The sequence below is a fragment of the Lolium rigidum genome, chromosome 3, assembly GCF_022539505.1.
Source record: "Lolium rigidum isolate FL_2022 chromosome 3, APGP_CSIRO_Lrig_0.1, whole genome shotgun sequence".
In the NCBI taxonomy this organism is placed as follows: Eukaryota; Viridiplantae; Streptophyta; class Magnoliopsida; order Poales; family Poaceae; genus Lolium; species Lolium rigidum.
In genome coordinates this window covers 77,511,701-77,527,156 of record NC_061510.1, presented here as the reverse complement: position 1 = coordinate 77,527,156, position 15,456 = coordinate 77,511,701, and the positions used below count along the sequence as shown (strand labels likewise).

Genomic DNA, 15,456 nt, shown 5'->3' with positions numbered 1-15,456 from the left:
ATGATGTTTTGTTGGTGCAATGTGATTGATTGTGTTCCTTTTATATTTTCCGGCGATAGATGCGCACAATTCCGGAGAAGAAGAAGAAGTGGAATCGGACGAGGATTTCATTTATTTATGTTGATTGGGATTCTTATATTGATGGAATTGAAGAAGTCCGGGGACAAATAAGCCAAGGCAAGCCATCTTTTGATCTCTGATTCGGTGTCTAGTTGGATGTCATTTGTTGATGTCCAAAGCACCTTAATTCTATGGGTGTTATTCTCTCTATTTATGTCATCTATGTGTGTTTCCAAGTGGGGTACTCCCTAGTGGTGATACTCCACCTTTGTCATGTGATTATGGGATACATGGTATCATGGTCATGCTATTCCACTTGGTCATCATGTATGCTCGACTTGAGCATCTTCCCTCTCAATATAGTAACTTTCACCACACTCACAACTTTTGTAATTTAGAGGTACCAATGTCATGATGTTGGTGTACTTCTCAACTTGAGAGGAGTATGCCGGGTCCCCTATTGGAGAGTTGGTTGGGCAGTGAATTCTCCACTATCCAAATTTTATAGTTAGCACCACAAATCTGAAAGTATAATCCTCTTTGTGTTGTCATCATACATGCTTATCTTAAGCAAGTATGATCCACCCATTACTCCTTTATATACTTTCTATGGCAAGATGACTCTCATCTCGGCCGTAGTGCAATTCTAGTTCAACTCATGAAACTATAGGTTGGGAACCCCTCAAGGCTTACCTTGTTGTAAATGTTTTTGAAAAACCTTGGGTAAGTTAATTATACCCAAGTGTATGTTTTGGAAAGACAAGGTCTTTGGACAAGGATGTTGGAGGAATATGGTTGGATGTTGGCAAGTAAAGAAAGTGTGGGAAAAATGTTTTTAAAGGAGCACTGCGTATAAGTGTTCGCCGTCCCAACTTTTATCGCGCAACCACTCTACCCTGATGTGGGACGGGGCTTAGCCCGTAGTTTGTTGAAGCTGGCAGGAGCACCCTTCACAACTTTCTAGGGAGGGTCACGATGACCTCCGACGCCGGGTTGCGCTCCGGAGGAGGCAATACACTCGTCTTAACCGATAGCCGGACGATTACCGAGGGTCTTCGTCATGGCGCCGGAGATACGCTCAAAAGGAGGTATGCTGCCGGGGTGCCGGGAAGGGGTAAGCCCGCAGGGAAGGACTCGTGCCAGTGGAAATGGGCGAAAGGTTATGTCCGGGTATCCGTCGTGGCATATGTTGTTATGCGGGGATGATGCCCACACGATAGGTATCCGGATAGTTGTGGGGAAAGTGTGCAAACTCTGCAGAGTCAAACCTATTCGAATAGCCGTGTCCGCGGTCATGGACGGGTTGAGATGGCCATACTTAATCGGGGCTTGTGTTTTGTTTTGATAAATGCTTTGCAAAGAAAGTGTTGTGTTGGATGTACCGGAAGGGTACGGAAAAGGGCGTGTGTCGACCATATGGAGATGGTCGAGGAAAAATAAGACCAAGTGGGGAACTCTTTCCTAGTGTTTCATGTAGAGGAACTCTTCTTTAACAAAGATATAGAGATGTCATAGGACTTCCCTAGTATCCCCATCATCCGAGATGGCGGTATGCTAACTCTTCTTCAATAAAGATATAGATATGCCATAGCTATCTTTTGAAGTATCTTCTTCAATAAAGATATAGAGGTGTCATAGTACCACTTTTGTGTCTCCATCAATTGCGATGTCGGGATGCTATATCCACCGGAGAAAATATTCCTCTTTCACATGCTATATCCACCGAGAGAAAATATTCCTCTTTCACATGCTATATCCACCGGAGAAAATATTTCTCTTTCACATGCTATATCCACCGGAGAAAATATTTCTCTTTCACTTGCTATATCCACAAGAGAAACTATTTCTCTTTCACATGCTATATCCACAAGAGAAACTATCTCTCTTTCACATGCTATATCCTCAAGAGAATCTGTTCTTCCTCTCTTGTCTCTTTTAGTTAGCTCTGTTAGCATCTTTCTTGATGGTTTGCGAGTACAATTCCAAATGTACTCACGGCTTTGTCCCCGGCTATTTACTTGGCCAGACTTGAAGGAAATCGACGAGAAGAAGAAGGAGTTGACGACGTCTATGCGAGCTAGGAACGTCTTCCCGCTCGCTTGCCTGTAGGGTTATGGCGGATGACTTGGGTACTGCTGCTGTCTGAAGTGATGATGCTACTCGATGTTTAGTTAGCCCTTCGAGGCTATTATGTAAGTATGGGTTATGTGACCATGCTGTAATTTTCTTATTCCGCTTTGTAATGGATGGTGTAATTTGATATCGGTTCGGTTATGTGTTCACGACGCACTGATCATGGGATCGTGAACGGTATACATAACAGGGATTTTGGACAGCTAGTCCGGGGTCCCCACAGCTTGCCGTCACATGAACCAAATCATATTAATAGGCATAAGCATGTACTGTTATTTTTTACATTAGCATTTAAGTACTCCACCAAGTACTTGAAAGCGAAAACAGAAAGACTTTTCAGTTTCAAGCAAGCATCGAAATTCAAATTAGCATTCTGAATCCATGTGCAATATAAGTGTAGCCTCTGCTACGGTAAAAAAATAATGTGCCACAAAATTCTGCTATAGAATGATGTTCTAACTGAAAACACAACGCTACAGAGACAAACAACTTGAAGAAAATCATTTACGAACTGTACAGCCTGATGGTACACATAACACAACAAATTGAAACAACAGGAGGCAAAGTTGGCGTTGCGCAAGATCAGGTTCACTGCCCTGCTGTTTACCTAATCGAGGCAAACATTTCTGCAGATCCAAGCAAACTTCTTCAAGATAAAAAGGATGGTTGCATGTCCGAACAATCTGATTTGTGAGCCGCTTTGGTAGCCTTGGGTTCTTGCACAAAAATCCACTATATGGATGATATCGTATGAGATCATGTCCAGTAGAATTAAGATGTCCTAGCTTTATTCCCATACTTGGTACAACAACAAATGTGCACCCCACGCTTTACAATATCAAAAAGACAAATAAAGAATGCCTAATAAGGGGACAACAATTTCTCCTCTAGGTCACGGAAACCTCGGTAGACATTATCTGTTTGGTTCTGTGGAAGGTTTAACCGCCTCACCTCAGTCATATACCTGAAGATGAAAACACAATGTAAGCACGTATAATTATGTCGTTACATGATTTACAAGAGGTGACATTCAAATAGAAAGTATGAACAAACATGATTAACAATTTGATTTGGTGATTAGGACATTATTACATGGCGACATTACAGGAACAAAAAACTGACAGAGCAAATATAACAATAAAACTCCACAGAATAAAATTCAAATTGTAGCTGCTGACAGAACAGTCTTTCATCTTTAGATTTTTGGCATTGTAGTTGATTATGGTAATCCTGTTTTTGTTGCACTGGATTTCCGTATTTTACCATTTAGTGACACGCTTTTGGTACAATTCTGCAAAAAGGGGGTTTTAAATCTGTGGCTAAAATTTAAAAAAAATAGGATAGATGTATCCAACTATGTGACAACTGTGGTATTTGATGTATCTGAAAGTTAGTTTATAGTCTGAACAAAAAACTAATTTTCAGCAGCTTATAAAGTTAAGCACAGCACAGTTTAGCAACCGTAAATTGAGCCTTAAATTCATGATTCATGGCCCGCATTAGAACATCCACACAGTGCAGATGTCTATTTACAAACACAGAGCAATTAATATTACTACACAGTAAAAAACAATAGGAATGAAAGGAAACTTTGCAAATTAATATTACTACACAGATGTATCGTGTAAGTTGCTTACCTGTTGGCCAAACTAATTATTTTATCTCGAACACCTTGCTTGGAAGATCCTGTTTGATTCAGCGAAAATGTTCCGTCCAAAAAGAACGAAGCCCCAGCAGTTGTTGTGCCTAGCTTATGTGCAATGACTGACATTCCCCATTCACGAAGGATTACAAGAACTGATCTCAGAAGGCGCAGCTTCAGATTAAGTGAGGGCACAATTGCGCCATTCGATAACAGCTGATCATACACAGCAAGCACAGGTTCAGCTACACCTTTACAAGCTCCGAGAAGAGCTCTTGCAACATCCTCATCACCAATTAATTCTTCTCCTGAACTTAACCTATCCTGTAGATAAGAGCATGATGACATCAGTTTCCATGTGAAGTGTAACGGTGCTAAGTACGAGAAATACAATGTAGATGCTATGTACCAAGGCAGCCTTCTCAAGATGAAGGCATATTATATCCAAAGGTAAACAAGCTCCATCTGCAGGATCAAGTTTGGAGCCAACTCTCTTCACCACAGAACATGCCTCTGCTACACCACCTCTTGTAAGTGTCTGGTCAAGGAGTCTGGCCCAAATTTCCCGAGCAATCTTGCTATCAGCATCTCCAGAGTAATTTGCAAAGTTGAGCATTTCCAGGCAAACCTAAAAACAATAAGCTTTGAGTCATCAAATTCTGCAGCAATTGCCAAAACCAGACATAAGCCTTACCAAAGGTACTTGTAAGCACAGATGCATGACCCCACCCACAGAAAGAGAAGACACCAGAGCCAGTGTCAGTTTGTTTAGTAGTTTTGCAGTTCTTTGGTTCCAAAAGTAGCCAAACTTGCTGAGCCGCATCATTTATTTCTTTTTGAGGAAAAAAACGAATAACAACAGCAGCATGATTTCCTAGTAGTATGTTTCAAAGTAAACAATAAGTCTGCACGATCGTACAGTACACATCAATCAATATCTCATTCAACTTTAATGCATAGTAACTTCGATCCTGGTTACAGTTCAGTTTTAGGTGAATAAGTAAAATGTACATGAACATGCTAATAGGTACAAAATGTAAGGTTGATTTGATTCAATGGAAATATCAGTATGGATGTTTTGAGAAGCCCATTCGCTAGCGTTCATAAGCTGAGAGATTAGAGCATCATGTATTCATGTTACAATGTTGTGAACCAACTAGAATTCCATGAGTAGCAGAAAATCATACCTCCCACAGATTAAATGGAACTGCATAGTCATTGTATAGTTGTGTAATACTCTTAAGATTCAGTGAAAGCTCTTTCGCCTTGTCCTTTGCATCCTTGGCAGACTCTAAGTCAGCTACAATATTATCACGAGGAAAGGGGTCACTAGGTGATTCAGAACTGCTTGGAACACTTTCAAGCCGCAAAGCCATAGACTCCAATTCTTGTTTGATTTGCATTTGGAACTGAAGCACTGCAAGTTTGCCTTCAAGTAGATCCACTGTACTACTATCGATAGGATTTCTCGACGAATCAGCAGTAATGCCTGCACTTTTGGCCTGTAGCACTGCATTGCTCAGATATTGATACCTGGATTGCAAAGTTAAGTGTTAATTCATATAATGCATGGAAATGCAGCCGTAAACAAAAGAAGCAAAAACAAAATCTGGAGACCTCTGGTCAAGAGCAGGAGCTTCTTCAGCATTGGAGCACTGCCTTTCTGCCAATATCAATAGCATCCTGGCAGCAGCAATATGCTCCCCCTTGAGAACATAGTACCTGGCTAGGAGCTCAAGATACTTTGTTTGGGTAGTAGAAATAGGTGCACCTAAATCGTCCAACCTAGGAGGAGCTCCTCGAACCTGGAAGAAGAACTGATCAGGACAGCGCAACATGCATGTATTTTTAATACAAAACAGATTTGGCCTAAAGTTATGATGATTTATGCATACCAACTCGATACTTGGAAAGATCTAGCAAAAACAAAGGTATTTCCAATGGAAGGAATCATAGAACCAGAATTCGAAGAGGGCACTGTTAGATTGTCAAAGAAGGAAAACACTACGTAGCAGGAACAATTGCATGGTAGTATGACTAGATCTGGCTGGCATTAGACAAGACATGGGTAGGCTACATGCAAACTTAAGCAGACAATGCACCTTTTGGTTGGCACTAAAGAGGTTATTTACCAAGGGAAATCATGCTAATAGTCTCAATTTGCATTTTATTAAGATGCCACCTAAGCAGACAATGCACTTTTTGGTTGGCACTAAACAGGTTATTAAACAAGGGAAATCATGCTAATAGTCTCAGTTTGCATTTTATTAAGATGCATGGGTCCCTACCAGGACAATAGGTGCATGAAGGGGCGGAAGCAGAGGCCGTTGTGGAGCCTGTAAGATAGATAAGATGCAACAAAAAAAGCTACTCCTACATAAAATGTTAAGATATTCTGCTAAACACTCTTCAAAAGGGCCTTCAGGTCCACCACGTCAACAAAGTTTCCAGTTTAGCCAACATAATAAATACATCTCTAACAATACCAGCTGGTTTTTAGGAATCACCTCTTCTTGATGCTTACGGCCAGCACTCTGAAGAAAAGCAACCAAATCCGAGCCTCCATACTCCAAAAGTTCATTATCCAGACCGAGCTCAATAAGTGTTCTGTACAGATGCTCGTGGAAAGCTGTGTCCGGCCACTGGACACTTAGTTGAATAATCTGTTTGATACATTTGCTTCGAGAAGCTGGATCAAGAGCAATCATTGGACCAGGTTTTCCACTTCGTCCAGCACCTTTGAGGGTACGCAGAGCATTCATAACTATTTCATAGCATTGTACACGCTGTGCAGTTATGCTATCATGATGCCTTGCATCAATTTGCCCATTGATAACACCGGCATTGGAATCAAGCGCCTGAGCTCTCTGTAGCGGCAACCTCACTACAGCCTCGTAGAACCTGAACTCAAAGCCAGCAACAGAGAAAACATCAGTTTGCAGACAGAATAAATCCAAGTGTTCAAGATTTATGGAATGTATTCGTTATGTCCAATATAGTTCAGCAAGCAACTAACCTTAGGTTCTCAAACCGCTTGCATATAGCACTCAAATCAGCAGAGTCTGGAATTTTGGTCAAGAGATTGAAGGCTTCTCTAGCAAGAACATCTCTCTCCTCATTGTTGTTTGTTATAGATGCTTTCTCGAGATTTTCCACTGCTGAGTAATACTTGTAGTCTGACTCGTTGAAGTAGCTAGGACAGCCCTCCCTCAGTTTAGTGCTGATATCCTCAACAGTTCCTCTGCCCTCTGGACCAATGTAGTACTGAAAAATCACATGGAAGTACAGACATAAATAAAAATGAGTGAATAGTTACCAATGGTGTTGCTTTTTTGTTGGCGGATTGGGCAGGAAGGAGAGGGAGGGAGGGAGGGAGGGAGGAGTGCTACCTCCATGAGTGAAGAAATAAGCCGCATTGCAAGTTGGTCGCCATCCTCGGAACATACCAATTGATGAAACGTTAACTGCACTAACTTTCTGCGCAAATCATTGCCTAATGTCTGAACCAAGCGAGCAACATTATGCTGACAAATAAGTTGAAGTAGAACGAGTGCTTCACCGGATCTTCGAAGCAACCGCCTAAGGCACTCGATTGCCCTCACCTGTTTATCCAAGTAAAGTATTGAGCAAACAAATTAAGATTTCTCTTCCTCAACAAATTTCAGAAATATTACCTCCATAGCAGCTAGTTCTGCTGATGTATAAAGCGACCGTGGCTTCTTATTCAATGCAGCTTGATCTGCAGTGTCTGCGTCTCTAATACGGTACGGACTCATTCCGTTGATACGGACACCAGCGCCAATGGTAGGCCCTGTTTTGTACAGTATGGAACCAGAATCTCCCAGTCCAGCAACATACCCATAAAGCCCTCTTCTCTTGTTTCTTCTGGATCTCAAAAAGGTCTCCAATGAACGAATCTTACTCTCAAGAACCTTCATGGCACCAGTAGAGAGCCTGCAAACAACCACACCATCCCCATGATCATTGGAACCTATCAGTCCTCGAACCACCATAATTGGGAGTTCCCACACAGGATACAGCAGTCTCGATGAGCATAAGCAAAGCCCTTCATATGCACCAGAAAACAAAGGTTCTGCTTCCTGAACAACTTGTCCCATACTAAATCCTCCAGCCTGAGTTCGAGTGTTAGACAAAGCGGTAGTGCCATTAAGTTGAGGCATTCCAACAAGTCCAGGGTCCTCAAATGCTTCAGCAGCTTTCTCAGAGACTGCATTGCTTATCAGACTATCTTCAGCATAAAGTAACTTCGCGGCTAGCATCAAGCACATTGCTGCAGCCTCTCCAGCACCGAAGCGGTTAAAGAACTCCTCTATTTGTGATCTCAAGGTATTTCCATCAAACAACTTCCTTAGGATGTCAACAGGCCTGTTGAAAACTACTTCCATCAAACCCATTGTATTGAATACTACAATCCTCCTCCGAGGTAAGATATGTTGGGTAGGAAGATCGCCTTTGGCCCACAGTTTTATTGAGGTCTTCTCCGAAGGTTTACTGAAGGCTGATAAGCATTCCACATCAGCGTACAAAGACTGCATGATGAAAGCAGCATCTGGGAGTGGGAAGACATCAGAGGCACAGAGCATCCGACCCTCAACAGGCAAAGCAGAGACTGTTTCTCGCAGAGCCCTAGAGCTTCTAGAAGCTGTTGCAAAGGTACTGGGGAGGGATAACTGGGCAGCAGAATCTTTCTGCACAGCTAGAAGGGAGGACATAGCTGTAGCAGATGAATCTGACATTATGAGAGCACCAGCAGAATAGAAAGCAGACTCCACTTTCAATGCCAGATCCTCCGGCTGAGCTCTGCCAGCAGCAGAAACAGCACCAAATGTGAGTCCACCACCAACCCCTAGAGGTGGGGAAGGCCTAGTAGCAACAATTTTTAAACAGCTTGGCCTCTGCAAACCAGTGTTCAGTCCAACTGAAGAACTACTTCCACCTGATGTAGAAATGAATAATCTCTTTCCATCTGATAAAACAGCAACAGCATGGAGCCATTTTGATTCCATGGCCGATAAGGGTGATATGCATACTATTGATGGCTTCGGGGATCGTGCAGCTCTTGGTGCATTAGGCCTACGACCGCCATAAGGTGCATCTCGTGGATCAACAAGGTTTTTTTCTTCAGTGATTTTTTTCAAAGGACCATCACCACTAGCTCCTAAATCAAAAAGTTGCAGTTTCATGCCTTCTGTGCGCGCATAGATAGTGTTCCTCTCCTCATCAATGACCATATCCACAATAGGATCAACAGCTGAGAATTTAAATGCATTTGGCACGACCCACCTGAAAATCATGTTAGCTGAATAAGCAGGTGATCAAAAACACATGAAGAAGCAAAGCAAAGGGTCAGATTTCTGATTTTACAGCTGATACCTGGAAAGAAGACTGCCTAAACCGGTGGTCAAGCAAACCTTACGGCAACGCTTACGCCAGCCTGAACCAGTTGTGTATTGCAATTCATATATATGCCCATCACGTCCAGACAGGAAAATTTGACCCTTGTCTGTACATGTGATGCATGTCATTGTGACACCATCAGTAGAAATCACGTACTCGGGTAAAGGTTGCAATGAAAGCTCAGCATATGGATCTGTTCCATCAGCACTAGCAGAACAGCAAACTCCAACAAGTATCAGCTGACAGAATAGATGTAGGTGAGTGTATATTTGATAGAAAATAAGTATAATAGATAGAAACTTATGTAAAGCTTGCAAGATTTGCAGGTTCACGACAGTAAATATCAACTAGCGTGTGTGCACAGGGCTTAAAAGGAAAATTGAACATAATGATTCGAAGGAATCATTTGCATTAAGCATTTAAACATGCCAAGAATACCCATCTAACTGAACTCCGAGCAAATGGGTTATTTAGCAATTCTGGATGGTCCAACTAGTACCTATCGGTATCAGTATAACCATTGTTGTTTGCGGATTATTTCTATCTAACAAAGAGGCAAACCATAGTCCAAAAGGCCAGAGTTTGATTTTCTATACAAATGCTGAGAACTCAAAACCATGGACAGCAAGAGGGAAAAACTTATCGTTGGTTTGGTATTTTGAGTAAGGTCTACTCTGATAAATTTTACTGCCATATTTATGTATACATCAAGTGCTCATCACCTTGGAAGCATGGGCAGAACTATTAGGCATGACACGGCTATATGCAACAGAGCAATTGGTTCAAAATTTGAAGGTAGTATTTGCAAAGATAAAATGCCAAATAGGGGCTGGTATCCATGTCCCAAGACGGTCGGTGCTAGGTGTGTTGCTTTTGGTCTTCATCCAGCTTTCCTCTGCTTAAGTGGGCAATAATTAATCTTTTCTTGCTTAATGAAAAAGGCCAGTGTTTCGAAAAAAGAAGTGCTCCACTAGTCAAGAACTCTGGAACACCAATATTGTCACACATAAAAAAATAAAGATAGGCATAATAGTAGTGTCCATCATTTTGTTGAACGTTATTTTCAGTTCTAGCTTGATATGTAAGCAAAAATAGGTTGGTGCGAATGGAAAATTTGGTCCTTTCCAAACTGCATTTAAGAGATTTTCAAGTTGCTTTCAGTTTTTCAACTTAAAGGTTGAACTGTTATGACGATATAAAATGAAAGAGTAATACATTACTGTATACCGTAGATCCTCAGACTTTGCACATCACGTCACAACATAAAAGTACTTGGCATTGTTGAAGTTTGGTATGCATGTATATTGCAATTCAAAAGGATAACTCGCAAGCATCATTACCTCCACAGGAGTTGCTAATACTAAAATGTATTGAATCGCTTCAACAAAAATCCCAGGCTTTGCTCTAGCAAGTCCGACAGCACAAATCGCTTGCTCATCCGCATGATGCTCTTGGCATTGACCATCCCTGGTAAATAGAGAAAAACATATGCCATTAGATGGTTACCTACAAAACTCCGTCTACCACCAGTGAGGCAAGGGGAATAAATATTAGACTCTGCATATAGAAGTGAGATTGTTTGCATCACTAGATGTTACTATATAAAAGGTGAAATCACTTTTGCTACTCAGACTTGGTCGTTGCTACATACTCAATTACATGTAAATACAGGAAGATAATTTTAAACACCAGCTATATAGTAATGTTTCCCAGATGTGATAATACACTAAAAAAAGGTACAACTTTGCTGACAATAATAGATGCTTGGCCCGATAGAGGTGGTCAGTTGCAGAGCCCCTACCGAATACGCAAATTAAGATCAATGGTCGAAAAATCAGGATTGCATAATTAGAGAAGCAACTTCAACAGTGTACAAAGACTAACACCTCATAGACTAAACCCACAGTTAACTCAGTTCCTACCAAGGAAATAAGCATATGGAAAGGACGATCCAAGATTAAGGCATTATGTGGAAAAATAAGCTGGCGACTACTGATAACGATGGAAAGAACTTTAAGATGCAAAACTAACATCACTACAGTACTGTGTAGCTTAAGTTGTATGTCAGTATAGGGGACTGAATATACATAAATAGTGAATTACCACTTATCAAAGCGCCAAACATAAAATGAATTGTCAACAGTTGCCCAGGCCCGGTGCAATTCAGAAAATATTCCACAAAGGGCTGTTCCTTCACCAGCAGCTGCATTATATCTTTCAATCAGCATAGGAGGTAGCTGCCGAGTTTCAGCAACTTCTACCAGAGGAGGCCACTGCAGCAGACCATAAAGTATCTTATATAGTTAGTCACAAGAATACAAGCAAAAAAATATCAATAACTTTCAGGATATAACTCGGAACACACACAGATGGTAGAAAAAACTAGGCCTTGCTGGACCTATGTGTTTACATGAATGCAATGTCCAGCTTTTTGCAATTAAGAAGCAAGGGAAGATGTCCATATGCCTCTCATTAAAATTAACCAGCATTTTCCAATATCATGAAAAGGATTAGCAAGACTTATGGATCTCCTCATTTGAGGCAAAAACTCCCTAGATCTCCCAATCTTCAGGTGAAACTCCTAGTGTGTTAGAACTGAAACAAGTACTGATCCATAAAACCTAGCTCTTCCCAGAGAAACAAGCAAGAAAAAACATTAACCCTAGTTCATTCATTTTTGTTCCAAATGACTAGAATTTGAATTTGTTGCTACAAATCAAGGATGCTCACCACCTAAAAGAGTTTGGGTGGGTGGGAAAAGAAACACTTGAATAATCTCTACATGGCAGGAACATGGATGCAACCGGGTAAGTAGTAGTGTGCCGCACACTCTGGAATGTAAAATAGAGTTTGCTTTAACTACCCACAGTCAAAAGATCCAAAAAGAAATCAAAAATAGTGTTAAATTATACCTTGCTGGCATATACTCTTGTCTATCAGTTCTGCAAGAGAAAGATGTTGCAGAACTAACGATCAAGAAGGAAGAGGTTGCAGATAAGGCTGCAGAGAAGCTCAGGCTCAGCAAGTTACATGGGCTCAGCTCAAACCCAAATCAACCGGAGCTCAACTCAAGAGATTAAGTTTAAGCTGGAGCTCAGCTCAATTAGAGATTAGGACTGAATATATGCACACATTCTACTAATACACATCTAGACACATGTGTGCTTTACCACGTCGAGCCGTAGTGCTAGAAATTAGAATTTCTACTGTGAAATACCGCTGCATAACGCCAATTAGCTACACAGAGTCATGATTAGCTCTCTTTGAGCTCAGATGCATCCTTTGCGATTTCGATGACAAGCATCAAGCTTAACGCGTATATGCTTAACCCTGCTCACAAATCCGAGAATCCCCCTGATTTAGTCTCCGGTGTAAGTTCCTATACACGCATAGCTATAAGCTCTAGTTTGCTTCCCGGAATTTTGCATTGAATTTCACAGCATTTGCCACTAAGCTCCTCATAAACAGACAAACTTGTCAAAATGATACGCCCCTGCATCTATGGAGAAAATCCACCGTAATTTTCTACCAATAGCCAAATAAACAGGTCTAAATTTCAAGTCCACCATGTTCTCCACTTCAGGGCATCCCGCCCCAGCTTCACCCAACAGGTAAACGGGAAGGCTACAGGCCTAAATACTTCTGCGAAACCCCCAAAAGGCAAAAACTACTAGTACTCCGCGGGGCAAGTCTCAGATACAGCAGAACAAATTACTTGGCTCAAAACATACGCTGCTGCGGATGAACGTCTCAGGCGCGCACACCCTCTATAATACAGTACGCGCGAGGCGGGTTGCGCGGGGATTACCTCCTTGGGGTGCGAGGAGTAGGGGTGGGAAGCGTAGCGCGAGGCCTCGAGCGCCTCCTCCAGGTCGGGCTGCGCGGCGGCGTCGCGGCCGATCCGCTCGGAGATGTGCAGGCCCGCAGAGGCCACGTCGGGGCCGATGGCCTCGTCCTCCGCCCAGGCCATGGTCGGAGCGCCGCGCCGCGGCTCTGCGAGGAGGTGGGGGGAGGTGGCCGGTGGGCGGGGGAAAACCCTAGAGGCAGAGCGCGAGGGGGTGAGTGGGGAACGGTTCGGTGCGAGCTTTGTTTGAGGTTTTGAGGTTTCCGTGGGCGGGTTCGGGTTTTGGCAGTGGCGCGTTCGGCAAATTTTTCCTTTCCGTGAAATTACCATTGGCCCCGGCCAGTACTTTTATAGGACAGGGCAGGACTTTTCGGCGTGTTTGGTTCTACTGGAAGTTTTTTTTCCCGCATCAGGGAGAAGAAAACAGGACAAGGCATTTCTAAACCCAGATAGATGCAGATGCTTCTGGTTAAATAAAAAAATAGCAAAAATAGCAAATAAATTTAAAAGTTTGAAATTTTTAACAAGTGTTTTACTGCACACCAAAGATCTTTGGAAAATACATATGTCAATACATATTTTCTCGGAGATTTTTGGTGTGAAGTTAGGAAACTTGTTCATTGTCCAAAAATTTCAGATTTTTTTGAATGATGATTGATATTTTTTAGTTTTTTATTCAACTAGGAGCATCTACACCCGTGTTCAGAACTGTTTTTTCAAAGAAAACAGCCCTTTTTTGTTGCCCATACGAAAATGGTTCCCTGCATCACACATTCTTAAAACAGTTCAGATCTTGTATGAGGAGGCACGTTCCATTATGCCGTCTCTGCCGAGCCAACCTCTTCTCGCTCTTGCTAGGAAAAGAGGTGTGATACGTTTCAAACGTATCTATAATTTTTTATGCTCCATGCTTGTTTTACACCAATTTATATATGTTTTGTTTACACTTCGTTGCACTTTTACATGATTTTCGGCACTAACCCATTAACAAGACTAGTTGAATGCCCGTGCGTTGCTACGGTTCGTAGAGTTTCATTTATTTGTGAAAATATAAACATAATATACTTGAAAATTCACGTACATAGAAACATAGAGCAATATAATATTTTAGAAACAATGAAATCATACTTTTTAAAGATGTGATTCCATAAAAAGTTATCCTTCAATTTTATATGCATAGAAAGTAAGAAATACATGTAATTGTCTCATTCTCAAGCTAAGTGTCGGTGCATTTCTATGAAATAAACGATAAATATACACATTATTTTATTGATCTATAGCTCGAGAACAAAGCTCGTTTTCAACCTCATCTGGACGAATGTGACCTCTTTCTCCCTCTTCTCTCTCACCAACGGCCACCTGGAGGCCCTTCATTTTCTTTCTCTACCAACCACCAGTACTGTGCAAAAATAAGGCAATACGTGATGTTCGTAATCCGTGGTTTTTTGTTTAAGCTTCAATTATGGTAGTATGATAAAAAATATAGTATGGTCCTCGACTGGACCAAACAAGGTGAACATTTTAAAACTTTGAACACCTCGAGATCAACAAAATTATTATGGATGTAAAAAGTATTTATTGAGTTTGGTAAAATGGATTGTGAGCATTAGATCAAATTCACACTACTTTACAACTATGTATATGCATCTCTATCAAACCATATCGGTTGCACATACAGAAGAGACAAGTACTCCATTCCATTCAAGAGCTATATGTTAATTATTCAAATGCAAGCACAGTTCCTATAGCTTGTTGTATGTGAAAAATGCCTAAATTGTTGACAATTTGGGAAATAAGGGTGGCCACAGTTCACTTCGCTGAAATATAGGTCTAGCTTTACCATCTTGATCAATGCATATAAAATAGACTATGAGCATCTGAAGTCAATTAGTTTCAAAAGCGTGTTGTATATGTATGTCATATAGAAAGCAGGTGGTCAAATCATCCTTTGCAGCTGTTAACTACAAAATATGTATATTTCATGATCTTACGAAAGAAATGGAAACAAATTAGAAAAAGGTATATATGCCCCATTCATAAGTCATAAACCTCCAACATATTGTCAAATCTCCAAAATATTCCATAAGTCGGACTGAAGGTAAATTCAAGGGAAAAGATATCTTCAACAGGCCTTTGCAAATTAGAAATTGGGAAAAGGTGATTCTTGAATAAAGAGCCTGAAGTCCACACATAACACAACATGCTTTAGCTTAAGGAATGGGGGAAAAATTAAGTACAAACTTTTAGCAAAAACCCATCAACTCATTACCTTTTGTGCGTCGTATTGAGGTCCAAGGACCTGCAGGTAAAATATAGAGTCTGCGAGTACGAAACATAATGCAACTAATTAAGAAAAATA

The 15,456-nt window shown here is 41.2% G+C and overlaps 1 protein-coding gene across 1 annotated transcript; it reads right to left on the bottom strand.

Moving 5' to 3' along the window:
* Nucleotides 1-2,667: 2,667 nt before the first annotated feature.
* On the bottom strand, nucleotides 2,668-13,223 carry LOC124701837 (nuclear pore complex protein NUP155-like). Its single transcript, XM_047233933.1, has 13 exons — nucleotides 13,062-13,223; nucleotides 11,357-11,526; nucleotides 10,594-10,720; nucleotides 9,230-9,492; nucleotides 7,510-9,139; nucleotides 7,225-7,437; nucleotides 6,852-7,099; nucleotides 6,343-6,736; nucleotides 5,453-5,640; nucleotides 5,023-5,368; nucleotides 4,245-4,463; nucleotides 3,831-4,159; nucleotides 2,668-3,157 (listed from the first exon to the last, which is right to left on the bottom strand). Exons 1-13 carry the CDS (start codon nucleotides 13,221-13,223, stop codon nucleotides 3,055-3,057), a joined length of 4,392 nt encoding a protein of 1,463 aa, XP_047089889.1. The 3' UTR covers nucleotides 2,668-3,054.
* Nucleotides 13,224-15,456: the final 2,233 nt, after the last annotated feature.